We start from the raw sequence: 21930 nt of genomic DNA, 5'->3' as shown, positions 1-21930 counted from the left end.
AACCTATATTAAATGTGTCAGGTGATTTGTAAAAAGAAAATTATATAAAAACCCACTTTGACAGATCAATAGTAAGCTATTTTAAAGTTCATTAGTATTTAGAACTATCCATGGAATATTAATTCTTCTGAAAACTGCATTTTTAGACTGATTGGCATTTAGCTTCCTCAAAGTTCTCTGCTAAAAAGGTCTATAATTTATGCCAATTAACATTCTGATTTTATAAGAAGTAGGAAAACAGATCAATAGATAAGCCGATTTTATAGAAGAAGTAACAAAAGGTGCTATAACATCAATACAAAAAGGTAATTCCAAAGAGTAAAGTCCTTCTCTCTCATCCACCGGGAGGAGCTCTCCTTCAAGGGCCACAGTCTCTCCTTAGCACCGGAGTTCCAGGATTAGCTGCACATGCAGAGAACTAAACATAACAGAAATGTGAAAGCTAAATCTCTTCCCCCCTACACACTTATATGAGCTATTTATAACATATTTCACTTTTTTGATACCTCAGTATGCTTATTCATTGGGTAATTATGAGTCAAGTAATGTCCCACGAGAGAGAAGTACCTACTCATTCATTCACACAGGTATAACAGGAACAAAGTAGATGCAATATCCAAAGAACACTTCAAATATGAAGTGCTACATCTAATAACACTTTGCCTAAGATTCCGAACTTAGACGCTGTTTTTCAAAATCTCATTAGATAAAGTTTGCAAGCTTCTATGGCTCAAAGTTTGCAAGCTTCTATGGCTCATCACATTAGGCTAGGAATACAATTTATTAAATGTCAGTTGGATATAACTTCAGTATCTATTCCTATGGCTTTTAAAATTTATAGCTTGTAAAGTTAACTTTTTTCTAAATAAATATTTCAACAAATTTGCCTTCAATTTTTAAAGAACAATGTACTTGTGACAAATACTAGATTTATCCAGTCTCATAACAATAAATATTTTAAGCACATATTTTCTACCTACCCCAAAAATTTTTTTGGCAGAATTCAGTCAAGAAATGTTTTCTGAGCACCTACTATATGCAGGCATGGCACCTGTATGTGCCAAGAAGATAATCAAGTGTCCAAGGCATGAAGGGGGAAAACCAATAAACCACACTTAAGTATTTATTATTAACAAGTTTTTTTAGTTTCTTAGAAAAATCAAATAAAATAACTGCATAGTAGCATACTTGGGTCTTGAGATTCTAACTTTTCAGTTGCAAGTAGATGTGGCTGTCTATTCAATCAGCTTCAATTCATTCTTCAATCTCTTCTTAACGCTTTCTGTTTTATTCCACAATACCCACATTTTCTTTCAAAACAATGAATGATAGCGCATCTTTTTAAAAACTGCTTATTTCTTTTCCCCAAATCCAGCCCATACACACGCCCTAATCTTTCGTGGGCACGTGTCTTTCCAAAGCTCGGTTGGCCACCCTCTCACCTGAAAAAAAGTTTGGAGACAACGCTGGCCTTTTCCAGAGGCGACCTCTGCATGGTCTCTCGGGCGCTGGGGTCCCCGCTAGGGCCGACTGGGCTCAAGCTCCTAATGCCAAAGGACCTATTACTCTGGGTGCCTGCCGCTCAACCCTTTTTCTCTGACCTGCTGTGATGTCATTTGCTTCCAACTCCCCCCACCCACCCCTACTCCACACACCACCCCTTCCTTTTGCTCCTTCCCCCGCCTTCACTGCCCAGGTTAAAAGCCGAGTGCTGCCTGGTCCGGCCCCAAATTTGCTCTAGCGGCTTTCTCCACCCACTACGCACCCCCGGCAGCACCCCGGCCGCTCCTTCCTCCTCTCCTCCTTCGCTCCCTCGCCGCCCCGCACCTCCCTTTTCTGATTCTGACTCCCAGCCTCCCTCCCTCGCGCGCGCTCCTTCCAGGTCCGTGTCCTTACCGCCCAGCACCAGGCCCATCCCGCAGGTGGGCGACAGTCGCGGCCGCTCTTTAGGTGCGGTTGGCAACGCTGGAGGACAGAAGAAGCCACCGGCAGAACTGGCTCCCCGGAGAGCCTCCTGGACCGTCCTTCGCGGCAGGGTCCACCAGACCCAGCACTCGCTGCCACCAGCTTCCCCCGAGCCTGCCTTCCTCCTCTTCCTCCTTTTTCCGATGATCCTAGCTGGGTTCCTGTTACGTTTGCAAGGTGCATTTTGAAAAGGGAAGGAAAATGTGCCTTTCGTGTATCAAAATACAGCCTTAGAGAGCCGAAAAGTTCCGCGGCAGTGTGGGTCTGATGCATTCACCTTAGCGCTTCCTCTGCGTGTTGGAGAAAAGAACCAAGCTTTATTAGTTTCAGGCTTAGGTGAGTGAACTCCAAGGATGACAAAGAAATCTGAGGACACGTACTTAAAGGGGGAAAAAAAATCTACAAGGAGGTAAGAGGAGATAGTGCTTCGCCTAATTACCAGCCCAGGATTTGTTCCTTGTCTGTCGTTTTTAGTCCAGTGTGCATTTTTAAGGAAGGCTTTGGAGTGTTTTAGCGACAATGACAAGCAACAATGTAAACTAACCCGCCCTCCTATAGATTTCCTAGTCTCAGTCAGCAAAACATCTTGACTAATCCACCGAAAGGAATCCAAGCAGTCTTTGAAGCGAAGGTAATGTGTTAACTTTGACCTGACTCAGAGAAACGCCATCTTCAACTCTCCAAGGGCAACTGGACATTCCCAGGCGTAGGCGCCTTCCTTCTGAGCACTTGGTGTAGGATTGCCTGTGTCTCTGACGGTATTTAAAGAGCCAACCCTCTAATCCCTGAACCCTATTGTGTAAAAGCAAGCACACGTTGTGTTTGAATTGAAAAATTCAAAGGAAAGTAAAAATTTTGGCCTGATTACTTCATTGTCAACACATCTAAGGCAAGGGTCTTGTGAATGATCTTATTGTTAACTTGTGGTCACCCAGCTACAGTACAAATAAAACATGCATTTCATGATGGAAAGACAAGAACATGTGTTGAAAATAAAGAATGTGTTCAGCAGGTTTTCATAGCTCTGCTTTGCACTTCAGTGGACAAAAGCATACCTTTTTTCTTGAATATTGTAAAGTAAGATTTAGAAACATTTAATCTTTATTATCCTAAATTTGAATAGTAGAGAAAAGGGCAAAGAGATAAACCACATTGCATTAAGTTAGACACCAGGAAAGAACTTCAGCACTTTTAACTCACCATCCACCCTGTTGTTTGAAATCCTCTACCTGTGTTTTCACTCTCCAGTATGACAAAAATTGAGACTGTCTTCACTATTGACTTTTCCCAGACATGTGACTGAACTCACTCCATCCACTTCCCCATCCCCAATCTGTTGTTTGGTTTATAACTATTAGTGTGGCCCATCAAATATAATACATGCGTTTGAAATAAATTATTTCAAAAAATTATTTTTGAAATAAATTATTTTGAAATAAATTATTCTTTGTTATCAACAAGCAAGTGAAAATAAAGGGATTAAGAATTAAGCTCCAAAGAGAATCATAGAAGCTGACCAAGGAATATGGCTGCAGGAGACTCCAAATATTTTTCAGTCAATCTCCTTCTGGAAAGAATGAAACAGTTACTTGAGTTCTTACTATTTGCCAGACATTATTCATATAACCCTTACAACAACCATGTAAACAGGTGTTATTATCTTCAGTTTTCAGTTGAGTAAGCAAACAAGAAAAGTTAAGTAAATGCCTATAATGATAGAGCTAAGATTCAAACCTGGGTCTAGTTCTAAACCATTACTCCTATCACTGTGTAATACTGCTTCTAATCAAATCATCCCTCATGTATTTTTATAATGTCACTTATACATCAACCTAGTCTCTTTCCTCACATTAGTTTCATGAAATAATAACTTCTAGGCCTGTTTAACAATGAAACAGGAAAGCAAATATCTACAAACCAAGTAGCCAAACCAAGTAGCCACTGGAGTTATATACTTTTAAAGAATTACATTTAACTATAACATTCCATTTTAAGCATGTACACACACATGTACATAGGAAGACCATAGATTTTTATCATAAAACATTATGGTCCAAATTTGTTTTGGTAGAAATAAAACTTTACCATTATTCAGAGCTTTAACACAGTTAGCAAGCATGTCCAAATGCACTAATTGCAACATGATATTCAGAATTTGCATCAAGATACATACATAATGTGGGAATAAGGACTTATCGACCAGAAAACTGTTCAAATGTGACTTAAGGTCATGACTGAAATCCTAAACGTATCTTTGAAATGTCAGGAACAGGAAAGAGATTAATGGGCCAGGGTGAGAGTAGGTGAAACAGTGAAGCTCTTCTTTCATGCTGCTCAATGATAGCTCATATCATTTTATAACAATTTTATAATAGCCTATGGTTGTTGGGCACTTACCATATATGCCAAATTATAATGACAAATACACAGCCTAATTTGCCTTTTTTAATCTTTACAACACCTTCATGGGACAGGTAACTTCTTCATTAACTATATATTACAGATAATGAACCTGAGGAAAAACAAGTTTCATATTTTCCCAAGTAAGTTGCACAATTAATAACAAAAGAGGAAACTTGGATTTAAACCTAAACAATCCGTGGCCTGAGCCCAAGCATTTAATGATTCCACATACTTCCCCTATAGAATTTCCTAATGCCCGAACTGATCTTAAATATCGAAGACTGTGTGGCCATTTGTGTGGCATCATTTTAAAGGTATATTAAAAAGAAGAGCAAGGAGGAGTAGGAAAAAAGGAAGCCAACATTTATTTAATACCTACTTTGTGTTCAGCAATGTGCTGGGTGCTTCTTACACATGATCTCAATATATGAAAGATTATGAGTGATAACCTTCTTGTCAAAGATTACTCACCCTGCCAGGTTTCGCCATTAGAAATCATGGGAGTGAACTTTCACAATACTTTACTTATCCATCATGTTCAACTTAATTTGAGAGTGTTTCTCAGATTCTCTCCTGAGTGGACTTTAACAGTGATAAGTGGGTAGCAATCACAAGTACACTAAAACCTGAAAATGTGGAAGAAGAAAAGAAATAGTCACTCCTATTGGGAAGAAAAGCTCATTTAAAAAAAAAAGACAAGGTCTCGTCAGCTTCATATATGTAGTCTGGTTGTGCTTATAAATTTATCTAAGCTAGAAGGGTAAGAACGGCCACAGCTCTTCAACAGTGGGCCACAGTGATTACCTAGGATGTAAACACACATTACAGTCTTACAAAGATGTTTCAGGACTTGAAAGAGGTGTCCTGGGAAATGACTAGGTCAGATTCTAGTTTACTTTTACTGCTTCCAAAATAATGTTTGGTCTGACAATTCTGTTTATAAACACACACGCACACCAACTTCTATTTACATACATACATAACCCCTCTTCCCTACAACCTCCTTGGAGGCACGAATTGCATCTTATGTTTTCCTTTGAATTCAGCCCTTATTTTGTAATACAGTATATGCACTCAACCAACCATTTTCTCTTGGGGTTACTGACCTAATAGTTGAAATGTCATTCTAAAGGGGATATTTGAAGATGCTCAAGAGATGAATGGTTAACATTAATTTTTCACCAAGCAAGAGCTTGGATGCTAAAGCAGATGTACAGAATAAGGCAGTATCTCCATCCTTCAAAATTCAGAATCTACTGATGGACATCAACATTATCTGAACATGACAGAGTATAGTGGAAATAGCTTGTGCTAAAGCAATAAAGAATTAGGTTTTCAATCCTGGCACCACACTTAGCTCTGTGACCTTAAATAAGTTACTTAACCGTTCTGTGTTTTTTTTTCCTTGCCTCAAAACAAGGTTAAACAGACCCACCTTAGTCAGGTGCCATGGTTTATACCTGTAATTCCAGCACTTTGAGAAGCTGAGGAGGGAGGATTGCTTGAGCTCAGGAGTTTGAGATCAGCCTGGGCAACACAGTAAGACCTTGTGTCTACAAAAAATAAAAAATAGCAAGGTGTGGTGGTGCATGCTTCTGATCTCAGCTACTTGGGAGGCTGAGGCAGGTAGATGGCTTGAGCCTGGGAGATCGAGGCTGCAGTGAGTCGTGATCATGCCACTGCACTCTAGCTTAGGCAACAGAGTAAGACTTTATCTCCCCCAACCAAAAAAAACAAAAAACAAAAAAAAACCCACCTCATAGGGTTGTTGAACAGATTAAGTTAGGGTCTCTCAACTTCAGTACTATTGACATTTGGGTGTGGATAATTCTTTGATGTGAGGGTTGCCTTTGTACTGTAGAATGTTCAGCAGTATCTCTAGCTTCTATGCCTTGGATGCTCGTAGGACCACATACATCCTAGGTTGTGACAACCAGGACTATCTCCAGAGATTGCCAAATATCTTGGGGAGAGAGATACAAAACTGTCCCCAGTTGAGAACCACTGGATGAAATAAATTAAATGTGATATATATATCAGAAATAAAGCACTTAGAATCTAATAAACACTTAATAAATGTTAGAAATTATCATTACATACCACTGGTTATAAATTAGGAGTTTGTGTAGGATTGCAAAATGGAATGCTACAGAAAACTGAACTCTCTAAAAGCTATCAGAATTCTCAGGAACACTGGAATTTCTCATTCCCTAAGAATTTATTGGTATTGGAACTAAATGAAAAGGGGTAAATCAAGTACTCTTGCAGTTGTAAAATCATTTTTATTTACAGACAAACTTCTATTTTTATATGGTGAAAATGTCCCCTTGTATTGAAATAGCATTTTAAAGCTCTGTTGTTTGGTTGCTCTACTTTTCAGCTCATAAACAGTGGTGTATTTGTAACTCTGTCCAGATGGAATTTGGCACCCTGATGGGTCTTCTATAACTTAAAGGTAGTTTCTCATTAAGGAAGTCTTAAAGATCTTCAAGCTGTTCAAAATGGGAGCTTATTAATGCTGCTAACGAACTGAAATAATTATGAACAATATCAAAAATACAATTTTGTCATAAATGTAAAAGCTACCAAATCCTGTAAGATTTTCTAAAACTGCCAGTCATGAAATGTTTTATTCATATGGGTTCTCTTCCCATGTTCCCGCTGAAGCCTTTCTAGAAACAAGGGAATTCATAACACAGATTAAATTTTCATTGGTGATATCATGCTGAAACTCAGATGCTATCTATAGATGTAGATAATTATAAATTTGAATTCTAAAAAGAAAAGTAACCATTTTTTTCTCAGAAGAGTTCTGTGATAATTTACATGATACATAGAAGAGTTATATTTAGAAAGGCAGGGGTGCACAGTAAATAGAACAGTGAATTATTTATTTATAACTGTTTCCCTCTAAATAGATAATCAGTAATCAAAACAGTTAAAACAGGGCATTTGAAATAATAATAATAAGAGAGACATGATAGAAAAATTTCATTGCACATGGGCACTAACAGCAATTCTGAAAGTCTTGGCTGTCAAAGCCCAATCCATTGTATTATTCTCATGGTCTGATATCTGAGAAAAGGCAATATGTAAGTTCACCTGGAAAGAAAAACCATCCTCCCTCTACCCCATTCATGGAAGAGTTTGCTGTTTAGAGACTTACATCATTGAGTGGCATCATGAACAGTATTTTCAGCAATAATTTTCTCAAAAACATTTATGGTCATTTCTTATACCAATCTATGATCAAAAACTAAGTACAGGACATGAAGTCACTTAAAGAAGGCTTGTTGGCCTGGAAAACTAAAATTCAAGAATTCACAGGTTTAGGGACTCCTTTCTGATTTGCTTTAACTTCCACTACATAGAAAGAGTCTATGAAATCTCATTGTTTTAGGGTCATTTATTGATCTTCAAGTTCAATGTGATTGGTGAAACTACAGTGATTAATCTGTATGGTCAAAAGGATAGCCAATTCCCAGTTCGGTGACTGTGGCTCACTGGCCTCCACAGCCTGCATCCTTGTGTCTGAGACACTGACTGGAATCTCCCCACTTCAAAGGCTGTTGAGAGGCAACACTGACAAAGTGATGGCAAAACACTTTGGAACTCTTATTTACATGTGCAAAAATTATATTTAAAGACATGTATGAAAATTGCCTAAGTCCTTTCTAGAACAAAGTATATCATGCTAATGAAGAAAAATCAAATTGATAAATTGGTATCATGTTTTTCATCCAAAAAAAATTAACTTACAAAGTTTTACCTAAAAATATAATTTTTCAAATAAAGCAAATTAAGTTTAGTATGGTACTGTCTTTGTAAGAAAAAAATGTCTGTTACGTATACTTGTTTGTTGTTTAAATTGCATTATGTGCCTCAGGAAAGACCCTATAAAGTTAGTACATTTTATTATTAACATCACAATTTAAAAATGAAGAAACTGAGGTACAGAAGGTTAAATGCCATGCCCAAATTCAAGAAAGAGTGCCAGAATCTGAACAAACCCAGTTGTCTGGCTCCAGAACTGAGTAGTTAATCACTGTGATCTCTGTGTAACTAGACCACATAGAACTCTTCTGTTTATTTAAGAGAAAGGTGCCTTATATAATTTGTGTTCTTGCTTCTCTGTTTAGGTGAAAACAAGGACTTATCACAAACTAGACTTGTATTTTTTTCTTCATTTCTTCTGAATGTATTGAATGGACCATCTTCATTAGAAGAATGAAAAGTATGTAGGTGTCTAGGAGGAGAAGAAAGAAGAACAAGCTCTTTTTCGTGGCTTGACAAAGACTACTTCTATTTCTTTTGAGATTCAGTGTAGTTAGAATCTGTTTGGTGCATTGAGATAATCCCAACTGGAGTGAGCAAACAGAAATACCGAAGATACCGAGGAGAACACACCACACCGTAAGAGAGAAGTTTAATGCCAACACCTACTATGTGGTGGGAGATGGGTTCTTGTTTCTGCAGCTGAAACTGGAAACTTGTCTTTACTCACCCATCCTTAGGTGCCAGGTGGGCTTTGGAAACTACTATAGCAACTTTGGAACTCCAACAACAAAGTGTTACTGGCTGATATTAAGGCTGGGAGAATGAGTTTCATCTTCCAGGAACTACTGTGACCCGTGCAGGGATCTGTTCCAACAGGGTGATAATAGTAGCAATAGACTGAGATGCATCTGACTCTGTGGGAGGACCTATTTTCATCAGTGACACAATGCTGTGGTGACAGAGGCTCTTGCAGCAGAAAATGGGGTGGGGCATGTGACAATGGACTAGTCAGATCCTTCATATTCTCCTTTTTCTAGTGTTTAGAAACAGAAATTACCTATTTGAACCAAGAAAGACTTGGAATTCTTGGACAATTAGGGGTGGAAAAGTTCTTTAGAAAAAGTTTCTGGGCTTCTTGCTAACTTCAATGTTTTAAACATTTAAAGTTAAGAAGAGATGTGACCTTATTTGTACTCCAAAAACTGGGTAAAAGGAGACCTACAGGTCACATATACATGTTTGCATAAGCATTGAAGAAAGCCTGGAAGGATGTATGTCATAATCATGTCAAAAATGTATAAAGTTTTTAAATATTTATCTTTCAAAATAAAGAATTGCATCTTGGAAAATAAAGTGACTTTCTGATTCCATTCCACAGATGTTTTTGGAAAGCCTATAGTGTTCCATCTCTGTGCCAGGCAGTGGACACAGTAAACAAGACAGGATTCTGCTACAACTTCCAACGAGCTTCTTAGATCTAAATTTTACTACAACTCTGACAAAGCAAAGCATTACTTCTCTGAGCCCAAAGAAAATTACCAGTATCATTGCCTCTGGTATTTATTCTGACTTTCCTCAGCCCTGCAAAATCTACAGTAACTCCCTTGTCTCCTTTGGTTTCCCCTTTTTGTACTTACCGAGGCCTGCATTTTTCCCCCATTCCTGTTTTAAGACTGAAAACAGAATCTTCTCAGGAGTCATAGTTACAAAGATGCCCTGTTGGGAATAGAAGACAAACACTTTCCTCATCTAACTTTCAATGTTAATTAGATCCCTCTACTGTTCATTAGCAGTTAATATTCTTATAAATCTTTTAAGTTGTATTATCTTGCATAAGTGCCAGAATTCCACTGCACTTTACTTTTTACATGTTAAGAGCATTAATTTTGGCCAGGCGCAGTGGCTCATACCTGTAATCCCAGCACTTTGGGAGACTGAGGCAGGTGGATCACCTGAGGTCAGGAGTTCAAAACCAGCCTGGCCAACATGGTGAAACCCTGTCTCTACTAAAAATACAAAAATTAGCTGGATGTGGTGGCAGGTGCCTGTAATCCCAGCTATTCAGGAGGCTGAGGCAGAAGAATCGCTTGAACCTGGGAGGCAGAGGTTGCAGTGAACCTAGATCATGCCATTGCACTCCAGCCTGGGCAACAGGAGCAAAACTCCATTAAAAAAAAGAAAAGAAAAGAAAAGAAAAAGAAAGCATTACTTTTTTCAATGCAAATTTAAAATCTAAAAATTTTAAATTTTTACAACTCATTTTGGCTTTTATTCTTAACAAAAGTACTAGGAAACTAAAAAATGAAAGTGCCTCGGTTCTGTTTTTCTAAGAGGAAACTCAAACTCCCACTCAAACTCCCTACTCATCTCAAAGGCCAGGCTAAGACATGTGAGGTGTAAGAGCAGGTTCTTGAGCCCCTGTCAATGCAGATTTCTTACCCAAAGCAAAGCAGGAACTTCACTTTTCATGCCCCTCATGTCAGACGACCTGCATGCCCTCAACACTAATGGGGAACAGAAACCTTCATCCTTTCTGCACCTGCCTCGTGATTGGCACTGTGGGAACCCCAGCGACTGAGAGCTCCCTGGACAACAGCCAAGCTGTGGTGGAACACCCAGTCCCATGCTGCAGGCTCATCGCCAGCCACCAAGCCAACCACCAGCTATGAGTACTGCTGTTTTTAAGACTCAGTTTGGTCATGATTCTAATTGTCTTTAGGAATTCTTTTTGTTAATTACTTATCCAATAACAAAGCAAATGGCTCTTGGAAATTATTTATCTGCTCTAAAATGGGGTGGGGGAAAAAACCTATTTGATTATTACATTCTATCCTACTTGCCTTGAAGAAAGTAAAGATGAAAAAAAGTTAATGTGAAATAAATTTTAACATCTGGGAAAAACTATATACTTCTATCCAATCACCTAAATGTGTTCTCATACAAACAAAAATGAATTTGAGGCTTGTAACAATTTGGATAATTCAAGAAAGATGGACTATTTCCTGTAATCTGTTTCTATAATCACTCATTATTAAATTTAAGACATACTTTCCTTTAGCTCTGTAAGTAAACAAACCTTAGATCATCTCATTTTAAAATATATTTTCTATCAGACAGCACTGCATAGGGGTTTAGAACTCTTCAACTGAGTGTGATCTAAGGTTTCTTCCTTTATAAAATGGTGGGAAGAACAGCTGCCATTACACAGGGCTGTAGTGGGAATTAAATGAGTTAATATAAAAGAAAAAAATTTAGCACACTGATTGACATAGGATAAGTGCTCAATAAATTGTGTGTGTATCAAATTTTACATCCTCACATTAATGATTCACTGAATACTGAACTGACTCTTCCATGATTTTTCCCATGAAATAATAGAATGTGTATCCTACAATTCGTTACGATTTTTTAAATGCATGTCTTCTCAACCAGTTTTATTGTGTTTATTTACTCCATTCAAAAATGAAGGAATATAAAACTCAATGATAAGAAAACAATCAGCTGGGCATAGTGGCTCATGCCTATCCTACTTGTAATCCTAGCTTTGGGAGGCCAAGGCGGGCAGATCATCTGCAGTCAGGAGTTCAACACCAGCCTGACCAACACGGTGAAACCTCGTCTCTACCAAAAATACAAAAAAAAACAGCCAGGCGTGGTGGTGGGCGCCTGTAGTCCCAGCTACTCAGGAGGCTGAGGCACAAGAATCACTTGAACCCAGAAGGGGGAGTTTGCAGTGAGCCAAGATCATGCCACTGCACTCTATCCTGGGTGAAAGAGCAAGACTCCATATCAAAAGAAAAAAGAAAAAGTAAAAGAAAACAATCAACACAGTTTTAAAAAGTAAGCAAAACATCTGAATAGACACCATACTAAAGAAGATTTACAAATGGAAAACAAACATATGAAAAGAAACCCACCATCATTTGTCATTAGAGTATTACAAATTAAAATCACAATGAGATACCATCACTCACCTTTTAGAATGGCTAAAATCCAAAAAACTGACAATACTGGATCACTGGCAAGAGTTGCTGGTGGCACAATGGTACAGCCACTTTGAAATACAGTTTGGCAGTTTCTTGCAAAGCTAAATATAGTCTTACTATATGATCTAGCAGTCATGTTCCTAGGTATATTGGTATACTTCAATCAGCAAATGGATAAACAAACTGTGGTACATTTCTATGATCGAATACTACCCAACAGTAAAAAGTAATAAACTACAAGCCACATAAGGACATGGAGGAATGTTAAATGCATATTGCTAATGAAAGAAGCCAAGGTGAAAAGTCTACATATTGTATGATTTCAATTATATGCATTCTGGAAGAGGCACAGCTCTATAATAAACAGATCAGTGGTTGCCAGGAGTGTGGGAAAGGGGGGTAAGGGTTGAATAGGCAAAGGACAAGGGATATTTTTAGGGCAGTGAAACAATTCTGTATGACACTGTAATGATGGGAACATGACACTTTGCATTTGTCAAAACCTATAGAACTTTACAGCACAAAGAATAAACCTTGATGTATGTGAATTAAAATAATAATAATTTAGGAGACCGGAGAGGAGGGAACCCTAAAATGGAATGCAGACTGCAAAAAAAGAATCTGTGTTACTAACACATGAAACAACTTCACTAGGAGGAGTATGAGTGAAATGTTCTGGACTAAACAACTTTGGAAATGAGTAGAGTCAGTAAAACTAAAGATAACAGAACCTGCATAAGCACCACTCTAGTTGACAAAGTTGTATCCCACACGGCTATATGTAATAATTCTGAAACCACTACATACATAAACTGGAAATGAGAAATTAGGTAAGCAGATAGTAGGTGGTGGAAGACAGATTTTTCACTGTTTGAAATAGGAAGTTATAGATAAGCAAGAGGAAGAGGCTAGAATAATCTATACTGTAATTGATTAGAATTGAAGACACTATATGAACTCATATTTAGCTTAATAAAGATACAGATGTTACATATCAAAATAATCATAGATGTATGTGTATACATAGGTTAATATACACACATATATTTCTTTGCTCTGTCAGCTGGGAGAGAACCTAAAAGTAATGACATCTCGACAGCAACCACCATACCACAGGGCCCAGACCTTAGTTTCTAACACCATTCTCCAATAAAAAGAACCCTGACTTTAGTTAATACTAATGTATCAATATTGGTTCACTAATTGTGACAAACGTAACATACTAATGTAAGATGTTAATAGTAAGAGAAACTGGGTGGGGGTTGTACAGAACCTCTTTGTAGTATTGTCATAATTTTTCTGTAAATTTTTATTTAAAAAAAAGAATTTTTTTATTTACTGACATTTGGCACATTTTCTATGCAATAAGTTACTAACAATTTAAACCTTTAACAATTTTAATACTTAATATCTCAAGCCCAGTGAGATCCCTTTATGTCATTTTAGCACTTTCAAAATTAATGCTTTTCATATTTAATTTTTTCAATTAGATATTTCTCTTGTAAGGGTGACCATGAGATCTAGGGCTTATAGCATGAACTGCCTAAGTCTGAAAAACTAGCTTCAAGTTGGGTTACTCTGTGACTTACAAAAATACATTTTATGCCCAGTGGAATTTATTTTTCAGTGGGAAATAAATCATGTAAAAAATAGTCAATAAACATTTCTTAAAAGTTAAAGAAAAAAACACTAAATTTCTTCATCCCAAGAAAGCTCACAGGAAAAAGTAAATCTTCATGTTCTTATGCCAACCCAGGACCATCAAACTGGTCTGCAATTATTCAAAAATCTGTAGCAATTATTAACAGGACGCAATTCATCAACCATACCAAACTTTCAAGGTAATATTAACTACTGGCTATGAGAGTTGTATGACTTAAAAATAAAAAGTGTTAAATTAAATTAAAAATAACACATTTACCTATGTAAAAAACCTGCACATCCTGCACATGTATCCTGGAGCTTAAAGTAAAATTTTTTAACGTAAAAATAAAAAAAGAAAGAAAAATGAGTTTGAGCACAGAGTGGTGACAAAATCTACTCCTATTGTATAGTGTAAAAACACTTGGATTTGAGAAAAACATTACATTAAAAGAGATTCAACCTCAAAGTTCTACTTTTTATTTTCTCTAGGAAAGTATTTTACTTAAATAATTATATTCAATCTGTACCTTTCCATCTCTCCACTCATTTTATCCTCTAATTCTTCTATATTTACCATTACTGAGTTTCAATTTTAAATATTTCAGTATTATTGCAATGAACTAACAAAGAGGTGTAACATCTCACTCAAAAAAAGCATTTTGGAAGTAGTCAAAGTTGACCAGCAATGGTTTTTACATCCTTACTGAAAAACTTTTAGTAAAACATGTTTTGAAAATAAAATATTTTCATTTGTAGAACTAATATACGTGTGTGTGTGGGTGTGTGTGGGTGTGTGTGTGTATGTGTGTTTGAGACAAAGTCCCACTCTGTCACTCAGGCTGGAATGCAGTGGCATAAACGAGGCTCACTACCTTCTAAGGTCAAGCAATCTTCCTGCTTCAGCCTCTCGTGTAGCTGGGATCACAGGTGCACACCACCATGCCTGGCTATGTTTTTTATTTTTTGTAGAGACAGGGCCTCACTTCATTGCCCAGTCTGGTCCCAAACTCCTGGGCTCAAGCCATCATCCTACCTCAGTCTCCCAAAGTGCTGGGATTGCAGGCATGAGCCACTGCACCTGGCCAGAACAACTAATATTTTAAGTCACTGAAGCATGAAACATGGATCTTTGTTGCTATCTTGTTTTCCAATCTGACACAAACCCATGGTATATCCAGGATAAGCAAAATGCAAGAAATTTATTTGTATTAAGTCTCTAATATGCTAAGCCTTTTATGTGGCTTTTATTCCTCATTTAATGCTCTCAATATCCTTATGAAATAATCATTACTACACATACCATTTTACTCTTGAGTAAAATAAGATTCCAAAGAATCTTTAACACACTTGCCTATAGCCTCACATCTAGTATAGGCAGTCCTGAATTACGTCTAACCAATCGCAAAACCACACTTTTTCACTATATTGTTGTAGGGTAAAACGTCAATAAATCAAAATCATTGAGAATAGGAAATTGTAAAATTAATTTTCTTTAAATTTTTAACAAGAGACCTCAAACTGAGACAAAAAAAAAAAAGTCTTTTGGTTTTTTTTTTTTTTTTTGGTTGTTCTTTTTTTTTTCTTTTTTTTTTTTTGAGATGGATCTCGCTGTGTCGCCCAGGTGACAGACAGTGCAGTGGTGCGATCTCGGTTCACTGCAATCTCTGCCTCCTGTGTTCAAGCAATTCCCTACCTCAGCCTCCTGAGTAGTTGGGATTACAGGTGCCCGCCACCACGCCCAGCTAATTTTTGTATTTTTAGTAGAGACTGGGTTTCACCATCTTGGCCAGGCTGGTCTTAAACTCCTGACCTCGTGATCCACCCAGCTCAGTGTCTCAAAGTGTTGGGATTACAGGCGTGAACTGCCGAAAAAGTTTTCTACTGTGTAACACTTGTGAAACAATTTGCACTGAAAACTTCAACTGGCTTCTTGATTTTTGGCATTTAGCAAAAGAGACTGTATGGTTTGTTCCCTTAAGTCCCAAGAGAGTTATGTTATAATGCAAATAGTAAGAAAGGAGTGAATAAAGAAGCAAAACCCCTTACCTTTTCAACACTCAGGAGAAGTCCAGCTGATGGGGCACCTCTCATTCAAAAGTTCAGAATAAGACCTCAAATCATTGTCCAACACCTTTGGTTGGCAGAAAGAGCGAAGGATAAATTATGGATGTGGAGGGTAATGGAAGTTTTGTTGGGCTTCAGTATAGAATTCCATGTGGTTATATATATAAATCAGGCCACATACTGGGTTTCGTTTTATAATATTGTACAGAAATATTAAAGTTTGTAGTCCTTCCAAATAAGATACATTTTAAATTTTCGTTGGAGACTTTGACATGATTGGGACTATGTTGCATGTTTCACAATTAGATAATTAACAGAATTTTGTCCACAAATAAGTGTGTATTTTCAGATGCCTGTTGGACATATACATGCCTACTCAACTGTAAAGTAGTAAGCAGTATGAAAACTATCCTTTCAGGCATATTTTTGTTTGTTTTGTGAGACAGGGTCTCACTCTATCGTGCAGGCTGGAGTGCAGTGCTGTGATCTCAGGCTACTGCAACCTCGACTTCCCTGGCTCAAGCAATCCTCCCACTTAAGTCTCCTGAGTAGCTGGGACTACAGGCATGTACCACCACACCCAGCTAATTTTGTTTATTTTTTGCAGAGATGAGGTCTCTCAATGTTGCTCAGGCTGGTCTCAAACTCCTGGGCTCAAGCAATCCTCCCGCCTCAGCCTCCCAAAGTGCTAGGAGTACAAGAATGGGCCACCGTGCCCAGCCTCAGGCATATTTTTGTATGTACAAATTGTCCTCTTGAAATTCTTCCTTAGGTTTTATGAAACTGTCCTCACCTTTTTCCATAAAATCCTATTTTGATCGCATCTGCATATTGATACTCAGTTTTCCCAAGGTTAAGTTCTATTGTGATTTATTTAAAATGCTTTTGTGTGCGTTAGTTAAAAACAAATTGTAGGTTAATAAAATGCTTTTTACTTTTGGTGAATATAAAGATTTGTGGATAAAAATGAGAATATGAAAGAGGTGTGAGAATGGCTTATTCAAATTACAACTTACTTCTAGTCACAGAAAAACCTTTAGGGCTATTATGGATTTTTAAATGTTTTTAACATATGATACATTTTACATAAATGTAAATAAATTAACATTTAAAATAATCAATAAATTTCCCAAATAACAATCTTTCAAGTTTTTCTGTATTTAACTATGTATCTCTTACATGTGATTCTTGCAGAGGACATTTCAGAAGCACCTGCATTTAGTACAAGTTAATTCAAACTTCATCACCCTTTATGTCCAATCCATCTCTATCCTTGCTCCTTGAGTGACCCCTGCTCCTTGAAAAAGCATCAGATATCTCAGTTGTATGGAGGTAGGAGAAAAACTTGATGCCTAATGTTTAAACAACCAAATTTCCTTTCTTACTGCTGAATTATAACAACTCATTTCTTGTTCTCCTTTTCACTATAAAATAATTTTATAGGAAAGGTTGGGTTCATGTTAATTTAGCAAAGTAGGGCTTGAAACATATCATCCTACTAACTAGTCTAAGGGAATGAGATTATACCATTAAAAAAATCTAAATACATACATGTCAAAAAAATAAACAATGGTAATTCTTACGATGAGTTCTTACACACCCAGGTGTGCCTGATTTATATGCTCTACACTAGAAAGAGAATTACAAAGACACATAATTCATGTATTTATGCTCCTCAGGTATCCCATACCTCTACGCAAAATTAAGCTATATTGTCCAATAACAAAGAATGATTGAGTATTCATATCAATTTTCACTCTTATGATAATGATTTCTAAATACACTGAAGTGGTAGAATTCTTCATTATTTTCCACCTGTAGGGCAGTTTTGAAAAATAAATTATACTAATTCTCATGAAGCATTCATCTTTGTTACTAACTCAGAAGAGTCATAGAAAATACAATTTGACTCTTCATGTGCCTCATAGGGCAGGGAAATATAAAATTAGTTAATCAGGCAGTAAAAATGAGTACTTTTTTTGGAAAAGTGTCTGTTCATATCCTTCACCCACTTTTTGATGGGGCTGTTTGTTTTTTTCTTGTAAATTTGTTTAAGTTCCTTGTAGATTCTGGATATTAGCCCTTTGTCAGACAGATAGATTGCAAAAATTGTCTCCCATTCTGTAGGTTGCCTGTTCACTCTGATGATTGTTTTTGCTGTAAAGAAGCTCTTTAATTTGATCCCATTTGTCTATCTTGGCTTTTGATGCCATGGGTTTGGGTGTTTTAGTCATGAAGTCTTTGCCGATGCCTATGTCTTGAATGGTATTGCCTAGATTATCTTCTAGGGTTTTTATGGTTTTAGGTCTTATGTTTAAGTCTTTAATCCATCTTGAGTTAATTTTTTTTATAAGGTGTAAGGAAGGGGTCCAGTTTCAGTTTTCTGCATGTGGCTAGCCAGTTTTCCCGACACCATTTATTAAAGAGGGAATCCTTTCCCCATTGCTTTTGTCAGGTTTGTCAAAGATCAGATGGTTGTGGATGTGTGGTGTTATTTTTGTGGCCTCTGTCCTTTTCCATGGGTCTATATATCCATTTTGGTACCAGTACCATGCTGTTTTGGTTACTGTAGCCTTGTAGTACAGTTTGAAGTCAGATAGCATGATGCCTCCAGCTTTGTTCTTTTTGCTAAGGATTGTCTTGGCTATATGAGCTCTTTTTTGGTTCCATAAGAAATTTGAATTAGTTTTTTCTAATTCTGTAAAGAAAGTCAATGGTAACTTGATGGGAATATCACTGAATCTACAAATTACTTTGGGCAGTATGGCCATTTTCAAAATATTGATTATTCCTATCCATGAGCATAATGTTTTTCCATTTCTTTTTGTCCTCTCTTATTTCCTTGAGCAGTGGTTTATAGTTCTCCTTGAAGAGGTCCTTCACATCCCTTGTAAGTTGTATTCCTAGGTATTTTATTTTCTTTGGAGCAATCGTGAATGGGAGTTCACTCATGATTTGACTGTTTGTCTATTACTGGTGTATAGGAATGCTTGTGATTTTTGAACACTGATTTTGTATCCTGAGACTTTGCTGAAGTTGCTTATCAGCTTAAGGAGTTTTGTGGCTGAGACGATGGGGTTTTCTAAATATACAATCATGTCATCTGTAAACAGAGACAATTTGACTTCCTCTCTTCCTATCTGAATACTCGTTATTATGCGGCCAACAAACATATGGAAAAAAAACCCTCATCATCACTGGTCATTAGAGAAATGCAAATCAAAACCACAATGAGATACCATCTCACGCCAGTTAGAATGGCAATTATTAAAAAGTCAGGAAACAACAGATGCTAGAGAGTATGTGGAGAAATAGGAACACTTTTACACTGTTGGTGGGAGTGTAAATTAGTTCAACCATTATGGAAGACAGTGTGGCGATTCCTCAAGAATCTGGAACTAGAAATACCATTTGACCCAGAAATCCTATTACTGGATATATATCCAAAGGATTATAAATCATTCTACTATAAAGACACATGCACACGTATGTTTACTGCAGCACTCTTCACAATAACAAAGACTTGGAACCAACCCAAATGCCCATAAATGATAGACTGGATAAAGAAAATATGACACATATACACCATGGAATACTATGCAGCCATAAAAAAGAATGAGTTCATGTCCTTTGCAGGGAATGGATAAAGCTGGAAACCATCATTCTCAGCAAACTAACACAGGAACAGAAAACCAAACACTGCATGTTCTCACTCATAGTGGGAGCTGAACAATGAGAACATATGAGCACAGGGAGGGGAACATCACACACCAGGGCCTGTCGGGGGATGGGGGGCAAGCATTAGAAGAAATTACCTAATACCTAATGTAGATGACGAGTTGATGGTTGCAGCAAACCACCACAGCACATGTATACCTGTGTAACAAACTTGCACCTTCTGCACGTGTATCCCAGAACTCTTCCCCAATATCTAGTTCTCTGACCTTCAAAGTGTAAAACAACTGAAAGTTAAATTTAGATATTAAATTAGATGTTAATAACTTTCAAGCTTATTTCTGAATAATATGATTACACAAAAATAGAAATTCATTGTATAATATTTATATATAGCATCATTTTGGTGTGTAATTAAACTGAACTCATTTCAGTGAACATTTATCAGACATCTACATATGGGGACCCCTCACATAGAGTCCAGAGGGTCCTTTGGTCGAGGCCTCAAATTAACAGTCCTAGAGGCAAACTGACAAAACAGAAAGAAGAAAATCAACATGCAAAACATACAACACTACACTTGTGTACAGTTATCAGACTATGCCAACTGAAAAACACTGTGAGTTAAATATTTTAGAAATCCTGTAATTATCTTATGCAGCACACAATTACACTGGGGATTCTTGTGGGCTGTATGTGTTTTTATCACATCCATTTTTTGACGTTAACATTTAAAATATGCCACAATTTTGTAACCCTGGCATTTTTCAGTTTTTAATATACTGAGGGCCTGAAAAAATACAAAGAGCCCTGGTGTCTCTGAATGACTCTGCCAGTTGCAGGACACCATGCTAATCTCTGGGGACACCAAGACACAGTCCCTGCTCTCAAGGAGTTTATGGTTGGCATATAAAGAGAAACGAATATACAAATACCAATAATAGATAATAGAATATGATGAGGGCCACTCTAGAGATGCAAATAGCCATGAGACTTAAGGGCACCAAAGATCATCCAGTTAAGAATAAGATATGTCTTCAGGAGAAAATGTCATTGACAATGGATCTTGAAAGACAAGGGGCCACTGACAGGCAGAGATGACTGAGAAAGATATGAGTGGAAAGGGACATACTTTTGAAATAGAACTGTTTTGTGGTTTGTGAAAAGCAGAGGAAGGAGTAAATGTAGAAAATCAGATTGGGACCTTGTTCAGAGTCTGAAATGTCAGAAAAAGAAGTCCCACGCCTACTATCATTGGCAAAAGGAAGTCAGCATGGGGTTTTCAGTAAGGAAATAACATCAACGTGTTGCATTTTAGAAAGAAAAAGGTAGAATAAATACACATGGTGGCCTAGTGGAAAAGGAAGACATTGTATGGGCAACCAGTAAAGAGGCCGTCACAGCAACCCTAGGCCTGAAGCTTCATCACTCTGCCTAACTGGAAGAATTTCCTTTTTGCTTAGTCCGGACGATCCTTTCCTTGTGTTCTCCCCTACACCTATGTTCTTAGCTATAATAACTGTAAGCTTCCATTCATTAGGTGACCTGAGGAAGTTCATTTTTGTCCAGTATTTGGAAATATTCCTTAGTATGACCAAGGGGAGTCCTCATACATAACCTTACTTGACAGTTAAAAAAAGACTCTTAAAGATGAGGTTCTCAATAAGCAAAGGAAAGAAGTAATTTCTAGTACTTGGAATAAGCAATATGGGGATTTATCTTCCCAAGAATTACTCAATCTCTCCCCACTACTGAACTTCAGAACAATGCCATTATTCAAGGTGAAAAGGCAAAAATCCAAGTTGCCACCTGACTTTTGATTTAACAAAGGTTATGTGCAAGGTGTTCTGAACTGCTGAATTACATAGTTTATCATATCATCTAATGTTTTGAAAAAGATGTTTTATTATTAATTAAACATATTTAAAGTTTCAAGAGAAAACATCCTAATATACCTACTAAACTGTATTTAAACATTCCTGTAAAGTATATTGTTGAAAACAAAAAACAAAAAACAAAACTCTATCACATCCCATTTGAGTTTCCTTCAATTATGTTTATAAGATACATTACTTGATTAATAAAACTGAAAACCATGCTTAACAAATCTGCATGTTGAAGGAAATGACCAAATGGCTATATTAAGATGTCTATGGAAAATATTCACATAAACTTACCCATAATTGAACTAGAAAACCACAAAAGGAAAAAGTCTAATAAATTGAATTACCCAATATAAAAGGGGATATTTTTTATCGCTTCAAAATATAAAGAATATTCAGACTTTTCAAGTCTGAATTTATAATTCGTTTATAAACTTAATTGAAAATTCAAAGTACTAATTTCATTGGAGATTCATTAAGCCAAATATATGTAAGAAATTAAAATTTATACTTAGATCGATTGTTTTCAAAAT

At 36.9% G+C, this 21930-nt stretch overlaps 1 protein-coding gene across 5 annotated transcripts in view; it reads right to left on the bottom strand.

Annotated features, from left to right (window-relative positions):
• The window catches only part of CFTR (CF transmembrane conductance regulator), a 183359-nt gene extending 180448 nt beyond the window's left edge, over nt 1-2911 (bottom strand). The window contains exons 1-2 of one of the 5 annotated variants that reach the window (XM_077994446.1): nt 1897-2911; nt 1443-1544 (exon numbers count right to left, since the gene is read on the bottom strand). In XM_077994446.1, coding sequence (XP_077850572.1) covers nt 1443-1495 — 53 coding nt within the window. In that variant the 5' untranslated portion in view covers nt 1496-1544; nt 1897-2911. 5 annotated transcript variants of the gene reach the window in all.
• Between the last annotated feature and the right edge of the window lie 19019 nt (nt 2912-21930).

This window comes from Macaca mulatta, chromosome 3 (genome assembly GCF_049350105.2).
Source record: "Macaca mulatta isolate MMU2019108-1 chromosome 3, T2T-MMU8v2.0, whole genome shotgun sequence".
NCBI classification, from domain to species: domain Eukaryota; kingdom Metazoa; phylum Chordata; class Mammalia; order Primates; family Cercopithecidae; genus Macaca; species Macaca mulatta.
Note: the sequence above shows the minus strand (reverse complement) of the source record. Positions and strands in the feature narration are given on the sequence as shown.